Source organism: Pelophylax lessonae (genome assembly GCF_965119305.1).
Source record: "Pelophylax lessonae genome assembly, chromosome: 8".
NCBI lineage: Eukaryota > Metazoa > Chordata > Amphibia > Anura > Ranidae > Pelophylax > Pelophylax lessonae.
Genome location: NC_138775.1, coordinates 108,819,433 through 108,845,920, shown reverse-complemented (window position 1 = coordinate 108,845,920; position 26,488 = coordinate 108,819,433). Strand labels below are relative to the sequence as shown.

Sequence of the window (26,488 nt, the reverse complement as noted above, 5' to 3'; positions counted from 1 at the left end):
TGGTCCTGCATTCCGCCCAAGCAAAAGTCTTTCTGCCGGAGGACAAGCTCCGGCAGAAAGAGGTCAGGTCCCCCAGGGACAGCGAATCCTCGTCACTCAGGACCTGCATGTGGTCCCTGGGATTGATGGTGTCTGCCTTCAAGGCGATACCGTTTGCACAGTTCACACACCATCTCTTCAAGCGGAGATCCTAGCCAGGTGGGACAGGCTTCCTCAATCCTTGGAAAAGAGGATATCTTTGAGTCGCCAAGCCAGAAAGGATCTTCTGTGGTGGCGGAGGGTGAAGTCCTTTCCGGCCGTTGTTGTGGACGGTGATCACCACGGACGCCAGTCTATCGGGCTGTGGTGGCGCTCTGGGCACTCTGTCTGCCCAATGCACTTGGTCGGAGGAGGAATCCTCCCTGCCGATAAACATCTTGGAACTGCGAGCGATCAGACTGTGCTTGCTCCGTTGGTCGGATCATCTTCCAGGAAGTGACCTAGATTCTGTCTTGGGCCGAGGCACACGTCCCGGCGATTTCGGCAGTTCACATTCCGGGTGTGGAGAATTGGCAGGCCAATTATCTGAGCCGCCAGACCCTGGACCAGGGGGAATCGTCCCTACACCCGGAGGTCTTTCAGATGCTGTGTGCGCGATGGGGATCCCCGGATGTGGATCTGTTCGCATCCTGGCTAAACAACAAGGTAGAAAGGTTCGTGGCAAGAACGCGCGAGCCTCTGGCAGACGCATCGGATGCGCGCTGGTGGTGCCTTGAAATCAGTATCGCCTGATTTATGCCTTCCCCCCCCCCCCCCGATTCAGTTGTTGTCCAGGTTCCTTCGCAGGTTGGTCTCGGAACCGAAGTTGGTGATTCTGGTGGCCCCGGACTGGCCGCGCCGGTCTTGGTACGCGGACATCATACAACTGGTCGTCGAGCCTCCCTGGCAGCAGCCGTTATGGGACGATCTGCTGTCTCAGGGGCCGATCTTCCATCCTGCTTTACGGTCGCTGGCTTTAACGGCGTGGCTGTTGAAAGCCAGGTCCTGAGAGATCGGGGTCTCTCGTTGGCGGTCATTCCTACCCTGCTTAAGGCTAGGAAGGCCTCGTCTGGTAAGATATATTATCGTACCTGGAAGGCTTATTTTGCCTGGTGTGAATCCAGGGGAATCCATCCTCGCTCCTTTTCGGTGGCAAGGGTGTTGGCCTTCCTGCAATCTGGTGTGGACCAGCGTCTTGCACTGACCACAATTAAGGGTCAGTTGTCTGCACTGGCAATCCTTTTCCTACACCCATTGGCATCAAACTCTTTGGTACGCACCTTTATTCAAGGGGTGTGTCATTTGGCTCCTCCTAGGAGAGCGCCTTTACCTCCTTGGGACTTGAATTTGGTCCTGTCCGTTTTGCAACGTCCTCCCTTTGAGAGCATCTGGGAGATTCCTCTGCCTATGCTGTCTCGGAAGGTTGCCTTCCTGGGGGCGATCACATCTGCCCGCAGAGTGAAGGAGTTGGCGGCCCTGTCATGCCGCTCCCCTTACCTGGTTGTTCATAAGGATAAGGTGGTCTTGCGACCTAACCAATCTTTCCTTCCTAAGGAGGTTTCAGATTTTCACCTGAATGAGGATATTGTCTTGCCTTCGCTGTGTGCGAATCCTAAGCATCCTAAGCATCCTAAGGCGTTGGCCTTGCATTCCTTGGATGTAGTCCGGGCGAACAGGGTGTACCTGTCGTCTACTGAATCCTTCAGAAAGTTGGATTCCCTTTTTGTCCTTCCCGAGGGACCTCAGAAGGGTATGGCTGCGTCTGCGGCAACCATTTCAAAATGGATCAGGCAGACAATTGTACAGCCCTATTCTATTAGGGAGCGGGTGCCTTCCCTGTCAAGGCGCACTCTACCAGAGCAGTGAGTGCCTCATGGGCTTTCCGACATCAGGCTTCGGTGGCCCAGGTGTGCAAGGCAGCGACTTGGTCGTCTGTGCACACATTTTCCAAATTCTACAAAATTGATGCTTGGCGTGGCCGGTCCCCGTCTGTTGTGGTGTTCCCCCTTGTTTACTTGCTTTCCTGGGTTGTTTGCTCCAGTTGAGCTTTTCTGTTACCCAGAGTTTTTACCTTTCTGTTCAGATGAGGTTCCTTTCTCTGACCTGGGTTCTGTGTTGCCTGTGACGGTCGCGCTTCCCACCCCTCATGTCTACACTGCTTTGGGACATCCCATAAGGGAAGACTGTATGAGTGGGCGGCGACTTTCAGAGGACGTAAGAGAAAACTGAATTTTTGTAAAATCTTACCGTAAAATTCCTTTCTCTGAGTCCTCTGACAGTCGCTGCCCCCGCCCCTCTTTTGGGGTTCATTTGGACTTTAACTGCTTGCTACCAAACTGAGTTGGGAATGCTGATAGCAGGGGGGTATTGGACCAGTGGACAGCCCCCTACAGGTGTGTCTATGTAAATTGCTTTGTTTCTAATAAGTCTTAATTGGTGAAGACTGTATGAGTGGGCGGCTACTGTCAGAGGACTCAGAAAAAGGAATTTTACGGTAAGATTTTACAAAAATTCAGTTTTTATGAGGCCCTTCAACAATCAACTTTTTTTTGTAATTACACAGATGGATTATTATAAGGGGCACATTTAGCTATGGTGAAATATATTTAGCATAAGTTGACTGAACTACTTTAGGGTGGAAAACACCCCACTACCTGTCCTACCCCCCTGTCAATAAACACCTGGCTACATGTAACTGCTACAGCATGGGCTCCAGTTCTGCTCTCCTTGCTTTCTGCTTTCACAGAATAACAATTGGCAGCAGAGCCATAGACTGTACTACCGTCAGTCAACCTCCTGTAAGGAGGGAGCAGGGGTGGGGCTTACCTCCTGGCCCAGCAGGAACACACACACGTGTAGGTACGTCCTTGGCATCTGGCTTGCTACAGGAGGCACATTATTATAATTATTATTATTTATTATACAGGATTTATATAGCGCCAACAGTTTGCACAGCGTTTTACAATATGAGGGAAAACAGTACAGTTACAATACAAATCCATACAGTAGGAATTGGAGGGCCCTAATCGTTAGTTTACAATCTAGAAGGGAGGGTCAAGTGAAACAAAAGGCAATAACTGTGGGGGATGAGCTGATGGAGAAAATGGAAGTATAGTTGTTAGGTTTGGGTAGGATATTCTTCTCTGAAGAGGAGGGTTTTCAGGGATCGTCTAAAAGCTAATACAGTAGATGATAATCGGGCAGATTGGGGTAAGGAGTTCCATAGGATTGGAGAGGCTCTGGAAAAGTCCTGGAGGCGAGTATGGGAGGAGGTGACGAGGGAGCTAGAGAGCGGGTGGTTTTGAGAGGAACAAAGAGAGCGATTAGGTTGGTATTTTGAGACTAGGCTAGTGATGTACATGAAGGTGTAGCGTACAGCACCAGCAGGAACTGCCAGAAAAGAAAGTGCGCAACCTTTCTGTGCAAGATCATTGCAAAGTGCAGTTAAGTATAACATCTTTTTTTATTTAAAAAACAAAACAAACTGTGCCTTTAGTATGACCAGGACATTTTTTGCTGTTCAGCCCTGTGGTACTTTAACTGCCAATTGCGTGGTCATGCAACACTGTACTTAACTGAAATTTATATAATAATTTTTCACACAAATAGAGCTTTCCTTTTGATCACCCATTTTTTTTCTTTTTTTTGTTTATTATATAAACAAGACAAACTTTTGAAAAAAAATCAATATTTTCTACTTTGTCGTGAAACCTAATTAATTAAAAAATCACATTTCTCTTACGTCCTCTGACCGTCGCCGCCCGATGGTATTAGCCTTCACTAATGGGTAATGGCGCACTCTGCAGGAGCAGGCTAGGCAGATAATTATCAGGTTAATACAAAAAAAACTTTTGTACCTCAGCACGCCACTAGGGGGCCATCCCAAAGCCAATGCTCACAGCCCATCTGATTTTACCTCAGTTTCATTCTGCCTAGCGTCAGGAGCAGAGCTTAGGTCTTTCCCTGCTGAGACCTAGCGTCTTGGCTTTCTTATATTTTTTTCTGAATTCCAGTGTTTTTTCTTTCCACACTAGATCTTGTTTTCCCTCACTATCACTAGCTAGTCAGGGATTCCTTTCCTGGAGGACTACAAGTGACTGCAGAGCTGGGCCTCGGACTGGGTAATATAGATCCTTCTGGAGTCCCAGCCTGCCAACGAGCGTTTCAGGTTACTGGTACGCTCAGGCCTCCCAACAACAGTGCCCCATCCATATGGGGACGAGCCGGCTGAAGCTGCGCTTAGCAGAGGATGTCTTAACCCGGATCGCCCGTGTGTTGCCAGCGTCCTTCCATGGCTGACGGCACCCCCACTTACAGTGGGAGCTCTCCCGTTTTTTGAGCGGTGCCCGCTGCTGGACTGGTGAGTACTGAACCCCCTTTTCCCTGGGGACGTTTGGGGAGTTGTGGGCCCACTCCTGGGGATAGCAGGGCGGAAAGTCTCTGTAGGATCCCTCTTTGGCCGGGTTTGGGTTCCCCCCTCCCCTGCCCCGTTGGGGGACGCTATATGGGTATGCTATGGGGGTCTCCCTGGGGTCCCTGCTAATAGCCAGAAATGTGTTTGGTGCATTTGTTTTGCAGCCGTTTGGAGCGGCCGCCACTTTAGTGGTATGCAGATTCTCAGCTCTGTGTGAAACATCAGTCATGTGAGAATTTCTGCTCTAAAGCCCGGTCGGGCGCAATCTTGGATGTGGGCGACATGCCTAGTAAGGGCAGCGGCCATTTTCCCTGTGACTTTTGTCATAGGCTTTCAATAGACACCTTTTCTCTTGGCTCGAGGGCTGGTCTCTAGTGATGTGAGGTCACTTCCTCTTTCTTTACACTGTCTCCTGTGTACAGAATTTTGCTGACAGGCTGGGGATTTTTGCTCATATCTCGGCCATTATTAGACCAAATTGAATTCTGTTTTTTGCTGTAATGTTTTCACAAGGGGCCTCATCTGTTAGTGCAACTTAATCCTCTTACATGGCCTCCTTATCTGCTGCCCTTGCGACTTTAGTGCCCCGGGTGCATCTGCTGATGTCAGAACACTCTTCCAAAAAACGGCATGTGCCCTCCCAGTCCACTTACTCTGAGCCAGAATTGGTTGCCATGGACGATGGTCCCCACTGAGGGCTCCCGGTCCCCCGCTTCTGAGCCTTCCCCCCCCCTCGGTAGCGCGGGAACGCGATATGATGGACGCTATCATTAGAGCCATTAAAGAAGCTCTTGTTCTTGAAGATGAGCCATCTCCGTCACATAAGGCTTTCGGGTTCTACTGACCCCAGAAGTCTGGTCAGGCTTATACCTGCCCGGAGGAATTTCACGAGATTGTGAATGACCATTGGCGCCGTATTAAGCACATGTTGGTAGTGCCTAAGCGATTTGCCGTCCGCTATCCTTTCGGGGGGGGGGGGGGCGGTAGAAAAACGTTGGTCGGTGTTCCCATAAGTGGATCACACTGTGTCTCGGCTGAATAAGTTCACCTTGATGCCAGTGGAGGATTCTCCGGTCTTCCGGTATCCGGCGGATAGACGGGTGGAGGCTCTCTCTCTCCCGTCACATTTATATGGTGGCGGGTTCCCTGTTGGGCGAGGGGCTTCGCAGCACTCTGGTGGCAGAGTCGGCTTCGCTGGGATGTATATGTGCAACGTGGCTTTGTACGAAGCTCCCTTGGTCGCACGGTTGTCTGCGGTGGGGAACGTCGCATTATCTGGTTGCAGAGCTGGTCTGCTGACCACGCGTCCAAAAAGGACGGTGTCTGAGATTCCCTATGAGGGGGGTCGTCTTTCTGGGGAAACTCTGGACGAGTTAAGGGGCTCTCAGGAGGTAAGAGTACTCTGTTGCCCCAGATCACCAAGCATAAGCCCCCCTGCGCGCGGCGGGGACCCTCCTTCAAGACCCATTGTACTTAATTTCGTGCCTTCGGGACGTAAGAGAAGGGTAAACCCTTCCGACCCCCAGGTGGCCAGAAGAAACCATGGACGGGAAAGCCAGTAGCCAGACAGTCGGGCTCGTGGCCCAGTCCACCTCTGCCTGAAGGGAAGTCCTCACCCGTTGTCGCGGTGGGGGGACGTCTGCGTTTTCAGGAACCCTGGTTGTCCGGCATTCGGGACAGGTGGGTTCCAGAACTGATTTGTTCAGGGTACAAGATCGAATCCCGATCTCATCCCGCAGACAGGTTTCTCCCGTCTGAGATCTCATGGGGGCAGTACACAATCTGCTTGCCCAAGGAGTCATTGTACCCGTTCCCTCACGGGAACATTTTTGCGGTTTTTACTCCAACCTATTCACAGTGCCCAGGAAAGAGGGCAAGGTACGTCCAATTCTGGACTTAAAATCTCTGAACCACTGTGTGCGGGGGCCGAAGTTCAAGATGGAATCCATCCAGTCGGTGGTAGCATCGTTGAGATCCGGGGACTTCCTGGCTTCAATAGACTTGCAGGATGCGTATCTACACATCCGGATTTTCGAGGGTCATCAGAGATATCTGCGCTTCGCAGTGGCTGGGAGCACTATCCGTTCATGGCATTGCCTTTCGGCCTCGCTTCGGCTCCCAGGGTCTTCACTAAGGTGTTGGCTCCGGTTCTAGCTTTACTGTGTTTTGCGGGGCATTGCGGTCCTCGGTTACCTAGACGACCTCTTGTTAAGGTCGAACTCAGGGGTGACTTTGTCGAGCGATCTGGCAGTGACGGTTCAGACACTCCAGGAATTCGGGTGGACCATCAATTTTCAGAAGTCAGCACTGACTGCCTCAAATCGTCTTCAGTATCTGGGGATGGTCCTGGATTTTGATCAATCTCGGGTCTGCCTTCCGGAGGAGAAACTCAGCGATCTCTCCTCTTTGCGGACCTGCCTGCGAGTTCTGGGCCTGATGGTCTCGGCCTTCGAAGCAGTTCCATTTGCTCAATTTCATACCAGCCTTTCCGGCCTCGGTTGTGGACGATTCTCACCACAGATGCCAGCCTGTTGTGCTGGTGAGGAGTTCTGGGCACGCTCTGTGCCCAGGGGAACTGGTCGGCAGGGGAGATCTCGCTGCCGATCAATGTCCTGGTGCTCATGGCGATAAAGCTTTGCCTATTCCGGTGGTCATCTCCGCTTCAGGGGTGTCCGGTCCGGGTACAGACGGACAATGCCACAGCCAGGGCATACATAAATCACCAGGGGGGCACGAAGTGTGCCTGGGCGGCCATGGAAGTGGCCGAGATCCTGTCTTGGGCCGAATCGCATGCAGCGGCGATATCGGCTGTTCACATTCCGGGTGTGGAAAACTGGCAGGCGGACTTTCTGAGTCGCCAGACCTTGGATCAGGGGAAATGGTCCCTGCATCCGGAGGGTTTTCACCTTCTGTGCACCCGGTGGGGGACCCCAGACGTAGGTCTGTTCATGTCCCGCCTCACCAAAAGGTGGAAAGGTTTGTGGCCAGAACTCGCGATCCTCTGGCGGACGCCGCGGATGTGTTGTGGGGCCTTGGCACTGCTACCGGCTGGTCTATGCCTTTCCTCAGATTCAACTGCTGTCCAGGTTCCTTTGCAGGGTGGCGTCGGAACGGTTGTCAGTAATTATAGTGGCCCCGGACTGGCCTCAATGGTCCTGGTACGCGGACATCGTCCAGATGGTCGTTGAACCTACCTAGCGGCTTCCGCTGCGAGACTATCTTCTGTCTCAGGGACCGATCTTCCATCCTGCTTTACAGTCGCTGGCTTTAACGTCATGGCTGTTGAAAGCCAGGTCCTGAGGGATAGAGGCCTTCCGCAGGCGGTCATCCCAACCTTGTTAAAGGCTCACTAAGCCGCTTCCTGGAAGATTTATCACCGCACCTGGAAAGCGTTTATCGCTTGGTGCGAGGAAAATGGTCTTCCTTGTTCCTTCTCGGTGGCGAAGGTCTTGGCCTTCCTACAGTAAGGAGTTGATCAGCGTCTGGCGCGGACTATGGTCAAGGGTCAGTTGTCGGCCTTGGCCATCTTTTTTTTTTCTGCGACCGTTGGCGTCGCATTCTTTGATCCGCACCTTTATTCAAGGGGTGCGGCCCGTGGCTCCCCTGAGGAGGGCTCCTTTGCCTCCCTGGGATCTGACTCTGGTTTTGTCGGTGTTACAAACATCTCCTTTCGAGAACATCCGAAAGATTGCTCTGTCTGTGTTGTCACTAAAAGTGGCCTTTCTCGTGGCCATTCTGTCGGCTCGCAGAGTGTCTGAAGCGGCGGCCTTGTCCTGCCGTTCTCCTTATCTGGTGCTTCAAAGAGATAAGGTGGTTCTGCGACCGAGTCAATCATTTCTTCCCAAGGTGGTTTCTTCATTCCACCTTAGTGGATATCGTGTTGCATTCGCTGTGCGCACAGTTTTTCTTGCATTCTCTGGATGTGGTTTGGGCGGTCAAGGACTACCTGTCCACCACGGAGTCAATTCGGCAGTCTGACTCTATATTTGTTCTTCCTGAGGGATCTCGGAAGGGATCGGCCGCCTCCGCGGCGACCATTTTCTAAATGAATCAGACAGACTATTGTTCAGGCCTATTCTATCAAGGGTCAGGTTCCTCCTTTCCCGGTAAAAGCCTCTTGGGCTTTTCGCCATGAGGCGTCTGTGGCTCAGGTGTACAAGGCGGCGACATGGTCGTCCGTGCACACGTTCACAAAGTTTTACAAACTTGACGTTTTGGCATCTTCGGATGCTTCCTTTGGAATTAGAATTTTTGTAAGAACTTACCGTAAAATTATTTTCTCTGAGTCCTCTGACAGTCGCCCCCCCACCCCTCTGGTTTTTCCATCTGGGGGTTGTTGCCTTCTGGTACTGCTTGCTGCGAACTGAGGTAATATCAGATGGGTTGTGAGTAATGGCTGTGGGATGGCCCCCTAGTGGCGTGCTAAAGGTACAAATGTTTTTTGTATTAACCTGATAATTATCTGCCTAGCCTGCTCCTGCAGAGTGCGCCATTACCCATTAGTAAAGGCTAATCCCATCGGGCGACGACTGTCAGTGGACTCAGAAAATAATTTTACGGTAAGTTCTTACAAAAATTATATTTTCTTCATAAATACCTTACTAATGACACGGATTAGAAAGGGGTTAATAACTAGGGGCAATCAAGGGGCTAACTGTGCACCCAAGAAGTGTAATATGTGCTGCTTTTACTTACAGATATGGTTGTTTTTTTTTTATTCTCCTTAATTCACTTCTCTGTGCACAGAGTTCTGTGTGTGTGTTTGTAAACACAGGACTCAGTTCTATGATTAGCTACAGCTGATTAGCAGGTCCACGGGCAAAACCACAGACTGAGGCCTGCTAGCGAAATCGTGCTGTATCCCGTGACCGCACAAGTTAGTAGGTCACGCGCAAGCTTGAAGATGTTCATATACATGATCCAGCCTGTTGTGTTTCCCACCCCGTTGTGTTATTTTCCCTTAGTCTGGGAGATGCTGAATACAACTGAAGCCTTGTGGGGATGCCAAAGTTCCTCCTCTTCCTACTTAGTTTCCTCTTCCTGTGCCCAGAACATATGAACAGGGAATAGCGTCCAATCCATAATAGTGCTGGGTTCGAGTTCTCTGCACTCGTCTGGTCGGTAGGGTGAGTCTTTGGGGGTCCCTGTTATTTCTCTCTCTGCTTATAGGTATCGTGAGCGTTGAGGGGATCCTTTAGTTGTGCCGAAAGATCTTTTTTGTGCTGCAAGGTCTTCCTTTCCTTTTGAAGCCTCAGGGTCACATCTTCCCCACTGACCCCCTCATGGAGGTTTCAGGTACCTCAGAACCCCAGCTTCCCATGGTTGCACTGACGGCGGTCCTACAGTCCTTAGCGTCCCGGGGGGAAGTGGCATATGGGCAAAGGCCCAGGAGGAAGCGTTCCCCCGGATTTTCCTGCTCAGTCTTTCGCATCTGATTCTGAGCCTGATGCCGCCGTGGACACGGCCCGTCCAGGGGGATTTAATATTTCACACCCCCAAATCCATCCGATAGTGAGGGTGATTCCTCTATGGTCACAAAAGAGAATAAAAAAACGGCTGGTAGATGCACTTATCACTGCAGTGTGTGACACTTTAAAAATGGCTGATATAGCCACGGACGTGGCTGTGTTGTTTGGTACACATAAGTCACCTTGCACTCAAAGGGTGTTTCCTTATATGCCTTATTTTGACAGGTTTTCCTGTAAGGAATGGGACCAACCAAAATGACTCTTTGTGGTCCCCAAAAGTTTTGCTGTGCGTTACCCTTTTGAGGAGTCACTTTTAAAAAAGTGGACTATTCCACCAGTGGTGGACCCTCCTGTTTCCAGGTTGAACAAAGCTACAATAATCAAAGTAGAAGAATCCCCGCCCTTTAAGGACCCGGCTGACAAAGGGGAGGCTGTGGCACGCAGCATATTTACTATGGCTGGTATGCATTGCGGCCATGCGGCATAACTGAATGGGCCATGCTTTTGTGCCAGGGCCTGGGGGGTAAGAAGGTCCCTGCTGCTTATGTTGATTTAGTGGACCAATTGGTCCATGGGCTGCAGTTTGTGATGCAGCTTTGGATACAGCTCCTGTGCTGTCCATTTTCTGTTTCAACGGGGGTGTTTAGGTGCGTGCTGTGACTTAAGAATTGGTCCGCAGACCAAGCCTGTAAGAAAGCTCTCATTGATCTGCCCTTTCAAGGTGATCGCCTGTTTGGGGCTACCCTGGTTGACATTATCATCGTCAGTGGTTTACGTCCTCATTCTCCTTCATGAAGGTCAAGGAGATCCACAATTTTACGGGTACCCAGAAAGGAGGACAAAGCTTGTCCTTTTCAGTTTTTTTAGGTCCCGAGTCTCCTTTTGCGGATTTAATTCCTGCAAAGGTTCAGGTGATATCTGAATTACCTAAGGTCCCCGCTATTTATATATAGGTCTGATTCTAATTCTGACCAGGGTGGTCCTTCCTCTGGCCAAACATAAGGAACCACAGGCCGTGATTCACCGGTTGCTGTCACACAGATAGTGCTCTCTCCCATTTTGCACACAGGTTCTGACTCTGGTTGTAGCCACCTTCAAAATAGTTCTGTTTGCACAGTCCTACATGCAGCTCCTTTAGCAGGTTCGGCTCCACAGTAGGATACCGAGGTTCGTGGCGAGATCACGGGTTCCTCTGGCAGATGTTGCAGGCCAGTAAGGCCAGTATCATCCTCAGCTAAGGCTTTTTCCTCAGTTCCTGCAAGGAATCAACAGCAAGGATCTTCCAATCATCCAGGTGGCTGTAAATGTCCTTTGGGGGCTTCCACTCAGAGAAGACCAGTTGTCCGAAGGGCTAATCTCTACCACCCTCCTTTACAGTCGCTGTTTTTAATGGCTTCGCTATTGAAAGCCAGGTACTGAGAAATAGAGGTCTGTCTGGATCAGTGATCCTTACTTTGGTGAAAACGAGGAAGTTGTCTTCCAGCAAAATATACCATTGTACGTGGAAAGAGTACATTTCTTGGTGTGAGTCGATTGGTGCTCATCCTTGATCCTTTTCTGTGGCTCGGATCTTAACCTTTCTTCAAAAGGGCATTGATCAGAAGTTTGCCTTGAGTACCATCAAGGGCCAGGTGTCTGCCTTGGCAGTCTTCTTTCAGCGACCCCTAGCCATGCACTTTTTAGTTTGTACCTTCATTTAGGGGGTTCGACATGAGGCTCCACCTGTACGGTCTCTTTTACCGCCATGGGATTTAAATTTAGTATTTTCGATTCTCCAGAAACCTCCATTTGAGAATATGCGGGGATTCCCTTGCCTACGTTATCCCAGAAGGTGACATTCTTGGTGACTTTTACCTCTGCCCCCAGGGAATTGGAATTGGCGGCATCCTGTCGTAGTCCCTATTTAGTGGTCCATAGGGATAAAGTGGTTCTTCTTCCCTGTCCATCATTCCTGACCAAAGTTTTCTCTGACTTCCATTTAAATGAGGACATAGTGTTGCCTTCCCTGTGTCCCAAGCTGGCTCATCCCAAGGAATTTGCTTTACTTACCTTGGATGTGGTTTGTGCGATTTTGTTGTATCTGGCAGCTACTGAGTCTTTTTTCGGAGGTCAGACTCGCTCTTTGTGATTACGGACGGACCAAGAAAAGGGCTGGCTGCTTCTTCGGCTACCATCTCCAGATGGATCAGACCGATGTTGACTCAGCCTTCAATATCGCAAGTTTGCAAGGCGGCCACTTGGTTGTCTGTGCATACCTTCATGAAATTATATAAGGTAGATACTTTGACATTTGCGGATGCTTCTTTTGGCCGCAAAGCTTTGCAGGCTGCTTTTTAAGAGGGTCTGTTCCCTCTTGAGGGGTGTTTTCTTTTCTTTAAACCTTTATTTTTCAGACGTGTCTCCTGTGACCCGGTTAGGGTCCTGGTTAGGGATTTAAGGATGGGAGGAGGGAACAAGCAGGCAGGTCCAACCGCCCTTGGATATTACCCGCGTCCACCCCAAAGAAAACCTCAAAGAGGAGAGGAAGGACTGTACTTGCCCTACTAGGGTGCGGGTAACCTTCGGCACTGAAGTTGGGGAGATGTCGCCCAAGGGACCCCTGCGACTCAGACCCAAGCCCGGTCTTATGCGACACTGAAAGATGTTTAACTCGCGAGGCAGCCTCTGTCCCAGGTGACCTAGCGCACAGCTGTGGTCTGCGTGCGCTCGCTGGCTTGGCTGGGGGGACCACTGGATCTTGATTATCCAGCCTGTCGCCCAGCCCCAAATTTAATTGTAGATCTACTGAGAGAGAACAAAAAAGATGTAAGGAAGGAGAAAATTGCGAGAACCAGAGATCCCAGCCGGAAGCCTAGCTTCTTACTCTTGACTAGACAGGTTAAAACTGATTACCTTAGGGGTGTTTTTATTTTAACATTTATTTCTCTTATGTCCTCCGACAGTCACCGCCTCTTCATATTTGTCACAATGGGGTAATTGACCTTTGCTCCGTAGGAGTAGCTAGGCAACAGAATATGTCAATATTAAAACTTTTAGCATATCCCACCCCCAGGGGGTGGACCCTTCAGTCAATACCCTCCTGCTTCCTGTTCCATACCTCAGTTTCATTGTCTAGCTTTCAGGAGTCAGCTGGCTGTTTCTGTGCTGGGGCATTTTGTCTCAGCCTTTATCTTCTTTTTGATTTTATTTGAGTTTTTTTCTCTCTCTTTACTTAGCTGTTACTTTTGTCAGCATTAGTTAGTTCTTCTGATGAAGAGGATCGTGCGGGCTGGGTCTCGGGCTGGCCTCCCTGGTCGCAGGTTGTGGGTCAGTGGCTTCCCAGCCTGCCATCGAGCGTTCAGTCAGGTATTTTTCCTGGCATATGTGAACGACCCATCCCAGTTCGCTGCAGGGATGCTGTGGTGAGGTGGCTAACTCACTGCTTGCCATGCGGTTTCGCACCGCAGTTCTGCTGCGTCCTGGCTGCGACTCTCCCTGTCACATGTGCAGTGGCTTGATCGCTTGTGCAGGTTCCCCACGCCATTCAGAAGGTAAGTGTACTCTGTGTGGGGACCTGTCTGTTTAGTGGGTGTCAGTCTGGGACTGTGTAACCCTGCATGTCTGTTCACACTATGGGGCTCTCTGTCTGGATGCTGCTGTGGGCTGCAAGGAGGGGGGCTGTGATACACTGTTCTGTGTTACTAACTGTGTGATTTCTCTGTGTGACATGCTATATGTTGTAGGGCATGCTGTGGTACATGTTTTGTGCAACATGCGGCGGCCGCTGCTGCGGTCCGCCATTTTAATGATAACTACAGGCTTATGAGGCCTTCTTCTATAAGCTGGGAGTGGCGGTTTTGGCGCCAAACGCCGCCATTTTAGCGGCGATCGCTCCGGCCTCATGTAGCACTGCATTTACCTCCTCCCCCGGCGGCCATTTTCTTGTAGCCTTCCATAGGCTTTATAGGAGCGGCTTCTGGTACATCACTTCCTTTTCCCTGGGCACACCGATCGATACAGCAGCAGCAGTGATCTCTCCAGGTTTTTATCCTCCTTAGTCCTGTGTTTCTTGCCTAAGTTTGTAGTTTTCCCTGTGGGGGTCGACTTGTGCAGGTGTGTTTGAGCGGTGGGCTGCGCTTGCCGCGCTTTTAAAGGGGCAGTTACCCTTTTTTTCTCCTACACACTTCTGGGGGCATGGATTCTCAGGAAAGCAAATTTCCTCCCCCTTTACTGGGTGGACAAGGGGCTGCTGCTGTTTCCCCTGAGGGGGGCGATTTGGCCACAGTTGTGGCTAACCTGGCTGCTCAGGTGCAGATGCTTGTGGCTGCTCAATCCACTAAACGGCCCAGAGTTTCAATCTCCTCTGATTCAGAGGGCGAAGGTGATGGGGCTGCTATGGCTGGGGTCCCCTTATCGGGGTCCCGTTCGTCCCTGGACTTTGCAGGGTCGGAGGGGGATGCAGAGGTTGAGGGGGTTGATGATTCTCCCCCTGGCTCGTCTGTAGAGCTTGCAATCATGGATGAATTGGTTGCTTCTATAAAACAAACGCTGCATTTACAGGATGAACCGTGTCCACCTGCCGTTTTGGCTTCTTATGGGACACAGCGGAGGTGCAAAACATCGCAGGTTTTTCCTTGTACTGAGGATTTTCAGCGCGCTGTTAGTGAACAATGGCGCAATCTAAAAAAGCCTTTTGCTGTGCCAAGTAGGTTCAAGCTGCGTTATCCATTCACACCCGCCACTGATGAACGTTGGTGTGTGCCGCCTCCGGTGGATCACGCGGTGGCAGTTTTGAATAAATCCACTGCGATTCCGGCAGAGGATACCCCGGTGTTCCGGGACCCTACGGACAGGAGACTGGAGTCTCTTGCCCGTCATACTTACTCTGTTACCGGTTCCATGCTAGAAGCTATTTTTGCTTCCCTTATGGCAGCTCAGGCTGTCGCGGATTGGACGCAAGTACTCAGGCGCGTCCTGGTGGCTGATTCTGCCCCGCCGACGACTTTGGCAATGGTGGATCAGATCCATCAGGGGGTCATGTATTTGTGTGATGCGGAATTGGATGTAATTCCTTTGGCTGCACGTGTGCACAGCGTGGCGGTGTTGACACGCCGTTTGATTTGGCTAAAGTGTTGGTCTGTGGAACAATCGTCTCGCAAGACTTTGGCTAATTTGCCCTATTCGGGATCTCGCCTTTTTGGCGACTCACTGGATTTGCTGATTAAGGGGATCTCTGGGGGTAAGAGCACGCTCTTGCCCCAATCTCACAAGGCTAAGGGCGCTCAAGGTAAGAAGCACGCTTCGTTTAGGCCCCCTCAGGGGTACTTTCGTGCCTTTCGGTCGCACTATAAGGGCAAACCCTTCAAGGGTCAAGGCTCCCAAAAGAAACAGTGGGCAGGTAAGCAGAAGTCCGGCCAGTCCTGATCCGCTGCCCATAACAACGTGGCCTGAAGGGACGCCCTCACCCAGTTCTGGGGTGGGGCGACGTTTGCTCGGTTTTCTTCAACCCTGGCTGGCCCGCGTTCGGGACAGGTGGGTTCAGGAGATCGTTCGGTCCGGGTACAAGATCGAGTTCCGGTCTCGGCCGGCGAACAGGTTTTTTCCCTCAAACCTTCAACTGTCTCCGGAGCGTTTGCGGGATCTGCACCTGGCGGTGCAGGACCTGCGGGCTCAGGGAGTGGTGGTTCCAGTGCCTCATCGGGACAGATTTCGGGGGTTTTATTCAAATCTGTTCACTGTGCCCAGAAAGGAGGGCAAGGTGCGTCCAATTCTGGACTTGAAAGCTCTGAACCGCTTTGTGCGGGTTCGCAAGTTCCGCATGGAATCCCTGCGCTCGGTGGTGGCTGCTCTAGTTCCGGGAGAATTCATGGCCTCCATCGACTTGAAGGATGCGTACCTACACATCCCCATTTTCGAGGGTCACCAAAGGTACCTTCGTTTTGCCATTGCGGAGGATCATTATCAATTCGTGGCGTTACCCTTCGGTTTCGCTTCGGCTCCGCGGGTTTTCACCAAGGTGCTTGCACCGGTTCTGGCCCTACTGAGAGCCCAGGGTATCTCAATCCTGGGGTATCTGGACGACATTCTGGTTCGGTCTGCGACCAGTCAGGGTCTGGTGAAGGACCTGTCCGTCACGATTCAAACTCTGCAGGAGTTTGGTTGGACGATAAACTTCCCAAAATCGACGTTGTGCCCGTTGGTTCGTCTTCTCTATCTGGGTGTGATTCTGGATTCGGTTCAGGCAAGAGTCTTGCTCCCGGAAGACAAGCTCAAAACGCTTCAGGACGAAGTCAGGTCCCTTCGGGACTTTCCGTGCTCATCCCTCCGGACGGGCATGAGGTGTTTAGGTTTGATGGTCTCGGCTTTCGAGGCGATTCCCTTCGCCCAGTTTCACACGAGGGATCTCCAGGCGGAGATCCTGTCCAGGTGGGACGGGCGACCACAATCTCTGGATCTTCAGATATCGTTGAGTCCTCGCACTAGAAGCAATCTTCTGTGGTGGCTGCAGTCCCCGGCGGTGTCGGGGGGCAAGTCTTTTCGTCCGCTTTCGTGGACGGTGATCACCACGGATGCCAGCCTGTCGGGCTGGGGTGGTGTTCTGGGCGTTCTGTCCGCCCAGGGAACTTGGTCGGAGGAGGAATCTTCCCTTCCGATCAACATTCTGGAATTGCGGGCAATAAATCTTTGCCTTCAACGCTGGACGGACAAGCTTCAGGGCTGTCCGGTTCGGGTTCAGACGGACAATGCCACAGCGGTGGCCTACATCAACCACCAAGGGGGCACCAGGAGTGCTCGAGCGGCTCGGGAAGTAGCCGGCATTCTGTCTTGGGCCGAGACGCACGTCCCGGCGATAACGGCAGTTCACATTCCGGGGGTGGACAACTGGCAGGCGGATTATCTGAGCCGCCAGACTCTGGACCAGGGGGAATGGTCGCTCCACCCGGAGGTCTTCCAGATGTTGTGCACGAAGTGGGGGCTTTTTTCCGGATGTGGACCTGTTCGCGTCTCGTCTGAACAACAAGGTGGGAAGGTTCGTGGCAAGGACGCGCGATCCTCGGGCAGACGCGTCAGACGCGTTAGTGGCTCAGTGGCATCAGTATCGTCTGATGTATGCATTCCCACCAATTCAGTTGCTATCCCGGTTCCTTCGCAGGTTGTCCTCGGAACCAAAAACGGTGATTCTGGTGGCGCCGGACTGGCCTCGCCGGTCTTGGTACGCAGACCTCGTGAATCTGGCGGTCGACGCTCCATGGCGTCTGCCTCTTCGGGAAGATCTTCTGTCTCAAGGACCGATATTCCATCCTGCATTTATGATTGGAGCTTTCTGGCAGACAAAAAAAGTAAACACTTCTAAACGCGCCTCTACCTGTACAGAAAACCCTCTATCAGTTTTTTTTTTTTCTGCCGAGGGAGTTGGTGTGTCTTTTTTTTTTTTTTTTTTTTAATAAGCCTAGTGTGCATGGAGCCCAAAAATTCCAGGGCAACATTTAATTCACTTGTCTTTTGAGAGAAGACTTCTTGGTTACACTTTGATATATCAGGTTTAAGTATGTGGAAAACAGCATAGCGGCTACAATGGGTACAATGATCTACGTGGATATGGCTAATGAACTAAATCGTTTTCATATAACAACCTTAACCTGCTTTTTTTTTTTTTTTTCCTTCAAAACAGTGAGTTTATTGAACAAAAAAAAAACCCAAATTTTTACAACATTTGTAAGGACTGTGCGTATACAATACATTCGTGGCTAAATACAGCACATATAAGCAGTGGTGTCGGCAAATCAATACATACAGTTAATGCAAATAGTGCGAAAAAGCGGTAGTGAAAATTCCAAGTGGTATAAGGCGGAGATCAAATGCAAGTGTTGGATCTTTGTATCCAACGATCCCATATTTTATTAAATTTAGTGGGGTTACCCCTGTGTTTATACATAAGTCTATGATAAGGTAAGATGCCATTAACCTCCGCCACCCACTCATTCAGCTCCGGGGGGCGCTCCTGCATCCACTTCCTGGTAATCAGTTTTCTAGCCAGGAAGAGTGTGGTGTGCATAAAGGAGAGAAGGGACTTGGGCATGTCTTCATCTGGGTAGACTCCCATAAGACACTGCTTAGGGTCTAGTTGTACAGGGGAGCCCATCCTGTCATGCAGGAAGGCTACCACCTGTTTCCAGTAGCCCTGGACAATGGGGCAGCTCCAGAGCAGGTGGAAAAAGGTGCCCACTGTCGCGTGACACATCGGGCAGTCTGGGGAAACCTCAGGCCGGTATCTCGACAATCTCAGGGGGGTAAGGTATGTTCTGTGTAGTATGAACAACTGGGTAAGTCGGTCAGAGAGTTTGGGGGATACCTTCCTACACGCTTCAAGGGCATCGTCCCAGTCCTCGTCGTCCATATCTCCCACATCTTCTTCCCAGCTAGTTTTAACAGCATATGCCAGCACGGTGGAGGAGGGCGTGTGCAGCTCCGCATAAAAAATAGAGATTAAGTGCTGCGGATCTGTGCTTTTAATAATTTTGAGTATAGAGAGAGACTCTATAGAGGGAGGTGTAGATTGAAATTGAGTGCGGAATGCATGTCTCACCTGATAATACCGGAGCAGCATATGGGGCGGCAGTGAGTGGGTAGCAGTCAGGTCTGCAAATGTGCCCAGGGTCGGCCCTCGTAAAATATGCGAGAGGAAGAAGATGCCCCCTACTGCTCCACTGTCCTATGTCCGGCAGGGAGTGAAATTCGGGCAAGGCTGCGTTATGCCACAGGGGGTTGTGAGCGTGAAAGGTCGGGTGGTTTAGTTTATCCATCACCACCTCCTATACCCTGCTGCAATGATAGAGCATTGAATCAGGGTTTCCCGTATCCTCATTACCTCTCACACCCCTGAGGACAACCGTTAACGGGTCACCCAAATGGTGGGATCAGCCAGGGCACAGAAGCAGAAGAAAGCTCTGTCTGTCGGCTCTATCCAGATGGAACAGTTGGGACAGCTGGGCGACCTTAACCTGCTTTTGAGATGACACGTTAATAAACCACTGAGCCTAACTAAAGCAGGGCAAAATAGCCAGATTTAACCACTTATTTTCCCAAATAAAAAAATAAAAAATTCTCCAAAGTCAGCTTAGTTAATAGGAGCAAAACCCCCTTTGAATCCTGTAACAAGCCAGGAAATCTACTGGCTAAAAACCCCCAGGGCCTAATGCCAGATTGTGATTTGCCAGATTTACCACACATAATTTCTTTACATGGATATCTCACTTATGGAATTGGTGTTTACTTTAGCAGCACCGCATCCTGAAAAAGACTATAATAATGAACATCATATAATGCAAAAGGGACTTTTGAGGTTTTATTTTAAGCTTGCAACAAATAAAAATTACAGCTATGGGCTAGGATGTGAACGAGGCAAGACATGTTCCCTTGGAGCTTTGTTTCATCCTACCTTAATCTGACTCCATCATTAGGTTATCTCTTGCCCCCAGTAAAGCATTTCTCTCCTTGACTGCCAGAAAGCACAGCGGCCTAATGTCAGGAAGAAAATCAGTCTCCGGATCGTAGACTTTCCGGTTCAAGAAAGCACAGTGGAGCCGAGTCACTTGTGCGCCTCCCACCATTTTGCTGGCGTGTGCTGTGTTCCACTTCTCCCAGCAAGCACACAGCCAGGATGGAAGTCAGTGTTCCAACACCTGGAGGGGGCAATCAGTCCATCCACCTCTTCAGAGCTGGCACCACAGGAGGGGGAACCCCAGGCTGCTGCCATCACTAAGCTGATTCTTGAAGTTATAGATGGTTGCAAGGCCGCCCTAATTCTCCGGATCGATCATCTGACCTCTGTGTGTACCATTATCAGCAATGCTCTAGATAAAATCAGAGGCTGATTGAGAGGGGAGGAGGCTGCTGTCGGTGGAGGATACTACAACCTCATTCCATCCAAATAGCTGAGATACAAACTCAGAAAATAGCACCACAATAATGTTAGAGTGGTGGGTCTTCCGTAGAAGGCTGAAGCCTGCTGAACAATTCTTTGGGGGAATCTCCTTCAGCTGATCAATATCTATCCCCACCTATGTGGTAGTAAGGGCCCTCTGAGTGGTGATTGCCTTCCAGGGACCCCACCGAGACCATTTCTGGTGCACTTCCTAAACTTTCAGGACCAAGAGCGGATACTGGCAAAGGCTCGCAAGAGGGAAGATTAGCACTATGCTAATGCAAAGATCATGCATTTCTCCGTGGAGACACAGAAGAAATGTTGCTCCAACGCTGAAGTCTGTAAGTGCCTGAGGACGAAGGGCTTGAAAATCTAGCATGCTGTACCCCAGAAAGCTCCGGGTTAAATATCCAAGGAACTGTGAAATTCTTTGAATCCTCTGGAGATGCCAAAGATTAACTTGATTCTATCTTGCCCTGCCTGCTAGCAGTTATCTGTGAATTTTTGCGCAAGACATCTACTTAAAGGATTTTATTTATTTTTTTTAATCCTTTTGTTTTCTTTTATTGTTTGTTTTTGCACTTGCCTTCTTCTGCAAAAAAATACTTACTTATTTTTGCTGTTTGCTAAAGTACTGGCTAAATTACAGTGCCTTTGGCTATGGGTTTTGGGTACCAGCTAGATACCAGGTTGTTTTTCATTTTGCAGTTATTACAGCAGGGTCTGTTCTTTTAGGTTCCAGGCATCCTCATGTGGAGATATTCTACAATTCCTCTGTTCTTACTATGTATTATTTATGCAGTTTCTGCAGAGCACAGAGATTAGACTACCTGCCTATCTCTGGTACTCCTGGGCTTGCCAGTATGGCTTCTAAAATTCTGTCCTGGAATGTCTGGGGCCTTAATGAAGAGGTTAAAAAGGCAGCTACATTTAACTATCTTAAGGCAGCCAAGCCACATGTTTTTTTTTTCTCCTGCAGAAGACGCCAATGGACAGGAGCAAGGTTATTGCATTACATAAGCCATGGATACAACCTATTTTCAATGCATCTTATTCTTCCTATACCAGGGGAGTATCTATTTGTCTTAGCAAAAACATACCTTGCACTGTTAAGAAGGTGATCTCTGATATGGGAGGGGGGGGGAGGGGGGGGGTTTATGTCCTCTTGGTACTAAATATGTATCAAACGACCATGGTAATTGCCTGCATTTATATTCCTCTGCCTGTTCATTCACAGTTATATGATCTTCTGGTGGTGTTTGCTCCTTATATGCACCACCTTCTACTCCTGGCTGGGGACTATAATGCCATTCTGGACAGTGGACTGGACACCTCTAACCCCCTAAGGTTGCCCTCCCCAGATTTGCTGTCCTAGGTATCTGCTGCTTAACTTACCGAATTATGGCGGTTGAAAAATCCACGAGTGAGGAGTTACTTTTGTCTACCCCGTACCCATGAATCAGCATCTAGGGTTGATTTTGCTTTTGCCAATACCACTTGCTTAGAATTAGTTCATGCTGCCTCATATTTGGCTGGTGGTTTATGGGATCATGACCACTTACTAATAACTTTCTCGATGGATTGGAGGAAGTACATGGCGATTATCGCCAGGTTGGTTGCAAACCAAACAAGTGATACAAAAGGTACAGACTGCTATGTCAGAGTTTTAATGAGCAACAATATATACCAATTTAACTATATGATGTAGGGAATAGAGAGCATATGTATATATGAGATTGTCCAAATCATTTTTTTTTTTTTTAACAGCACCTCTGAACTCCCGATGAAACCTGTTGAGTAACAACTCAGCTGCTCTCTTGTCACATGAAACAGTGTTGCTTAACCACTTGCCGACTGCCAAACGCCGATCTACGTCGGCAGTCAGCCCCTCACAGGCAAAGTGACGTAGGGCTACGTCACTAGCTTGTGAGGGTCTAGGGAGCGAGCGCGCGCCCCCGGAGGCGCGCTCCCGCTCCCGCGTGGTCACGGACCCCCCCGCGAGTGTGACCAGCGGACCCGATGTCCGCCGGTCACTCGGCGATCGGCGGGGGAGAGGGAGAATGTCAGGCAGCTTGTGTAAACAAGCTGCCTGTCATTCTCCTCGCTGTAAAGACACTGATCACACGGATCTAGTATGTAGATCCGTTGATCAGTGTCCTTACAGCTCAAGCCACAGCCAATCACAGTAGAAAGCACGCCCCTAGGGACACACACAGCCCCTCCCTTCCAAATAAAGTTAACCCCTTCACAACCAGTGTATTTTTACAGTAACAGTGCATATGTATAGCACTGATTACTGTAGAAATGTCACTGGTAACCCCAAAAGTGTCACAAATGTCAGTCAAGGGTACGATCTGTCCGCCCCAATGTCGCAGTACCGCAAAAAAAATCGCAGATCGCCGCCATTACGCGTTAAAAAAAAAAACAACAAAAATGACAAAAATCTTTCCCTTTGTTAGTAAACGCGATAACTTTTGCGCAAACCAATCAAAATACGCTTTTTGCGATTTTTTTTACCAAACATATGTAGCATAAAAAAAATTGGCCGAAAATTTTAAAAAATTTTGATTTTTACTTTTTTTTTGGGGGGAATTTCATATAAAAAAATGTGAAAAATATTGTTATTTTTGCAAAATTGACGCTCTTTTTTTGTTTATAGCGCGTGATCAAAAAATCGCACAGGTGATCAAATACCACCAAAAGAAAGCTCTGTTTGTGGGAAAAAAAGGACGTCAAATTCGTTTAGGTACAGCGTCGCACGACCGCGCAATTGTCCGTTAAAGTCACGCAGTGCCAAATCGCAAAATACCCCCTGGTCAGGAAGGGGGTAAAATCTTCCGGGGCTTAAGTGGTTAAAAATATGAGTGATGTTAAATATATATTTTTTCAAGTGGTACTGTAAATTGTTTTTAATCCTAAATTTGAATCCATGATTATACCAATCTAGTGGTAGGGGCTAGTTATCAGTGGTGCTGTATATGCATTATAGCATACCAAGTTAGTGGTGACTGAACATATGGTATATAATACATTTGTATCTGTTTAATTTTTATTTTTACAATTATTTAATTTAAATGTTACTAATCTGTGGATCTTTAATTGTTGCTAATAATTGCTCAGATGAAACCAAAATCAAACTTTTTGGCAACAATGCAAAACGTTATGTTTGGCGTAAAAGCAACACATCTCATCACCCTGAACACACCATCCCCACTGTCAAATTTGGTGGTGGCAGCATCATGGTTTGGGCCTGCTTTTCTTCAGCAGGGACAGGGAAGATGGTTAAAATTGATGGGAAGATGGATGGAGCCAAATACAGGACCATTCTGGAAGAAAACCTGATGGGAGTCTGCAAAAGACCTGAGACTGGGACGGAGATTTGTCTTCCAACAAGACAATGATCCAAAACATAAAGCAAAATCTACAATGGAATGGTTCACAAATAAACATATCCAGGTGTTAGAATGGCCAAGTCAAAGTCCAGACCTGAATCCAATCGAGAATCTGTGGAAAGAACTGCTGTTCACAAACGCTCTCCATCCAACCTCACTGAGCTCGAGCTTTTTTGCAAGGAGGAATGGGCAAAAATTTCAGTCTCTCAATGTGCAAAACTGATAGAGACATACCCCAAGCGACTTACAGCTGTAATCGCAGCAAAAGGTGGCACTACAAAGTATTAACTTAAGGGGGCTGAATAATTTTGCACGCCCAATTTTTCAGTTTTTTTATTTAACAAAGTTTGAAATATCCAATAAATTTCATTCCACTTCATGATTGTGTCCCACTTGTTGTTGAGTTTTCACAAAAAATTAGTTTTATATCTTTGTTTGAAGCCTGAAATGTAGCAAAAGGTCGCAAGGGGACTGAATACTTTTGCAAGGCACTATATGTATATTACGTGTGTGTATGTATGTATGTGTGTGTGTATATATATATATATATATATATATATATATATATATATATATATATATATATATAGAGCAGACAGTGCCTCCACCTCCTATGGTTTGATGTCTGCTTTGACAGCTTACCAGCAGGACGTCCAAACATGCCTGCTCATCACTGTAATAGACTCACCACTACAACTGATACCAGCTTTTTTTTTGTCTTCCATTTCAGAAGATATCTAAACTGAACTCTCACTCCCTTTGAGAACGTGCAGATTTTTAGAACCTGTTCATTATTTAATATAAAAAAACAAAACTCTCTCCCAGAAGGATTTTACCCCACTGTACATCATGGGGAAAAGATTTTACGTACAAAACTCACACCAGGACAACAAGAATGTTTTTTTTTTTTTTGCAATCAAATACTCAATAGTAAATTTCATGAACGGTTATACAAACTTCCCACTATGTTGAAAATATTTTACTAGCTGATTCTAGAGGCTTGGTGGGGGTTGCTTGTTGGGGTTGTAAGAATAGTTTGGAGACCATGATACTCATTTTCCGGGGATGTAATCTAATCTTTCTGGAACTTCCCAAAAGTAGTTATTTACTGCACTACGGCCATTAATGTGGAAGACACCGCTGCTTTCTTGCCTCCAACTTAACGCTATAAAGATATTTTAGATAAAATTTATCCTAACAATGCAGCTGTTGTGTGTCCAGGGCCTCTATACCTACACTGTGGAAACTAGTAATTCCACATACCATGTCCTTACTGGTTTGCTAAAATATAGGATATCATGCTTAAAAACACAGAAGACAAATTCAGTTCCACATCAAGACCCAGGCGATCCTTATGTAGACCATGACAGTTGCTGAATGCAAATTGATTTTATATTCTAGAGAATACCATTTTTTTTTTTTTTACTCCTTGCTGCTATACAATATTGTGATGTTGTTTTTCATCATACGTTTGTATGTTTCGCTCTGTTAATTCATCCTCTAATAAAATTATGCACAGGTACAAAATCTATGCAAGATGGCTGGGGAGAGAGTGAAGCACCAGTGACAGGGACACGTCACAGCAGTTGGGATGAGGAAGAAGAGGGCGGTGTCTGGAACAGTGCAGGATCTCAGGGAAGTGGCTCCTCCCACAACTCAGCAGGGTGGGGCCAAGGAGGAAAGAAACCACAGATCAAGGTAAATCATTGAAATGAAAAACAAAGTTGTTAGAGTCAAATATTTTCTCAAGAGGTACTATCTTGAAAGACTATACAGATACAAAGAGCTCTTAAACAGATACAAAGAGCTCTTAAACAATCAAAACCAATTAACTTCAAATGTACCTTTAATATGCCACATATATCCCTTCAAATCAGTTCTCTTAATATATCATTCAAATATGACTGTACAATTCATAGAGTATACAATAAGAAACATATTAAAGACATCAACAATTCATTTTTTTTTATTTTTTTTTAAGGCTGCATTCACATGTAGGCGTCATGTGAAAGTAGGTATTGCAGGCTGTACCAAAGTACTTACTGAAATTACCATCTCCCTTTCGTTCATTGACGGACGCAGCGCTCCACATTCAGATCCATAAGGGTATATCACCCCTACAGGAGTAGGACACTTGGCTTCGCCTATGAGCAGTCCTAGCTGGTAAACATCCCCCTGTCTGCTATAGACCTTTCGTTTTTTCTGCCTAGTCAGGAGGAAGGACCTAGTTCCCTGTTGGGATCTCTAGTCCCTGCAATTATTTCCTTTTTACTGGCATTTTTTTTTTCCTTTTGAGATCTACAATCAACTGCCGGGTTGGGCATCTAGATCCAGTGGTCCCCCCCAGTCTGGCCAGTCAGTGTGCACTGACCACAGCTCCGCGTCGACCACTACATAGCCCCACTGGACAGGGGCTGCCTGCGATTCAAACGTCTTGCAATGTTGCATACAACCTGGTCTTGACCCGAGTCGCAGAGTTCCTCCTGGCCGACAGTCCCCATATCGATGGTGAGGAGGTTCTGTCTGGAATGGTGCACACCTGCTTCCTGGTATGGTGAGTAGATGTCATCCCTCTCCCCCTGGATGTGGTTTGGTGTGGACGCGGTTCCCCTCCTGGGACAGTTTCCCTTCTTCCCCCCCAGACCCCCCCTTTGTAGCCCCCTGGGGTAGCGCGGTGGGTTGGCAGGTAAATGGGGCTTGTGTGCTGCACTGTACTGGGGGCAGGTGGGCATGCTGGCGGTCAGATGAACATCCTGGCTGGGATGGGCGCTGGCTGCTGTTGGTAGTCCTGTGCTTGAATTCCCCTGTTCATGTGGCTGTGGCCTGGGCTCCAGGGATCTCTGCTGGGTCCCTCGTGGGCGCTGCATGTGGTGGCCATTTTGTTTAGGGCCAATGTAATTCTCTGTCAGCGGCCATGTTTGTTTAGTCTGGCGGCCATTTTTGGTTGGTCGCACATACATTAGGAGTGGTGGCCATTACAGTGGAGCCTCTGGGTGACAATTATGGCTGTAGGCGCTCCTCCTTTTCCTCTGGTGTTGACTGCTGGTTTTCCTTTTCCCCTGGATGCCACACGTGGATACTGGCTATCTCTGGTGCAGACCAGTGCTACTCTAGTGGGGTGGTGAGTTCTGGTGGGGCCCCTCCCTCTCTCTGCTGCAGGTTGTGGTGTTCTCTGCCTTTAGGTACCCCTGTGGTTATATAGGTGGCCTGGGTGAGTCCCCTAGCGGTGCTAGACACTTTTTTGCTGTTGAGTTTCCCCTTTTATTTTATGGAGTCTCAGGAGCATGTTTTC

The 26,488-nt window shown here is 48.7% G+C and overlaps 1 protein-coding gene across 4 annotated transcripts in view; it reads left to right on the top strand.

Annotated features, from left to right (window-relative positions):
* The window catches only part of TNRC6B (trinucleotide repeat containing adaptor 6B), a 754,281-nt gene that overhangs the window by 313,219 nt on the left and 414,574 nt on the right, over window positions 1-26,488 (top strand). For all 4 annotated transcript variants that reach the window (XM_082265794.1, XM_082265793.1, XM_082265791.1 and 1 more), the window contains exon 6: window positions 24,716-24,894. In XM_082265794.1, the coding sequence (XP_082121920.1) occupies window positions 24,716-24,894 (179 nt within the window). The remainder of the gene's footprint in view (window positions 1-24,715; window positions 24,895-26,488) is intronic.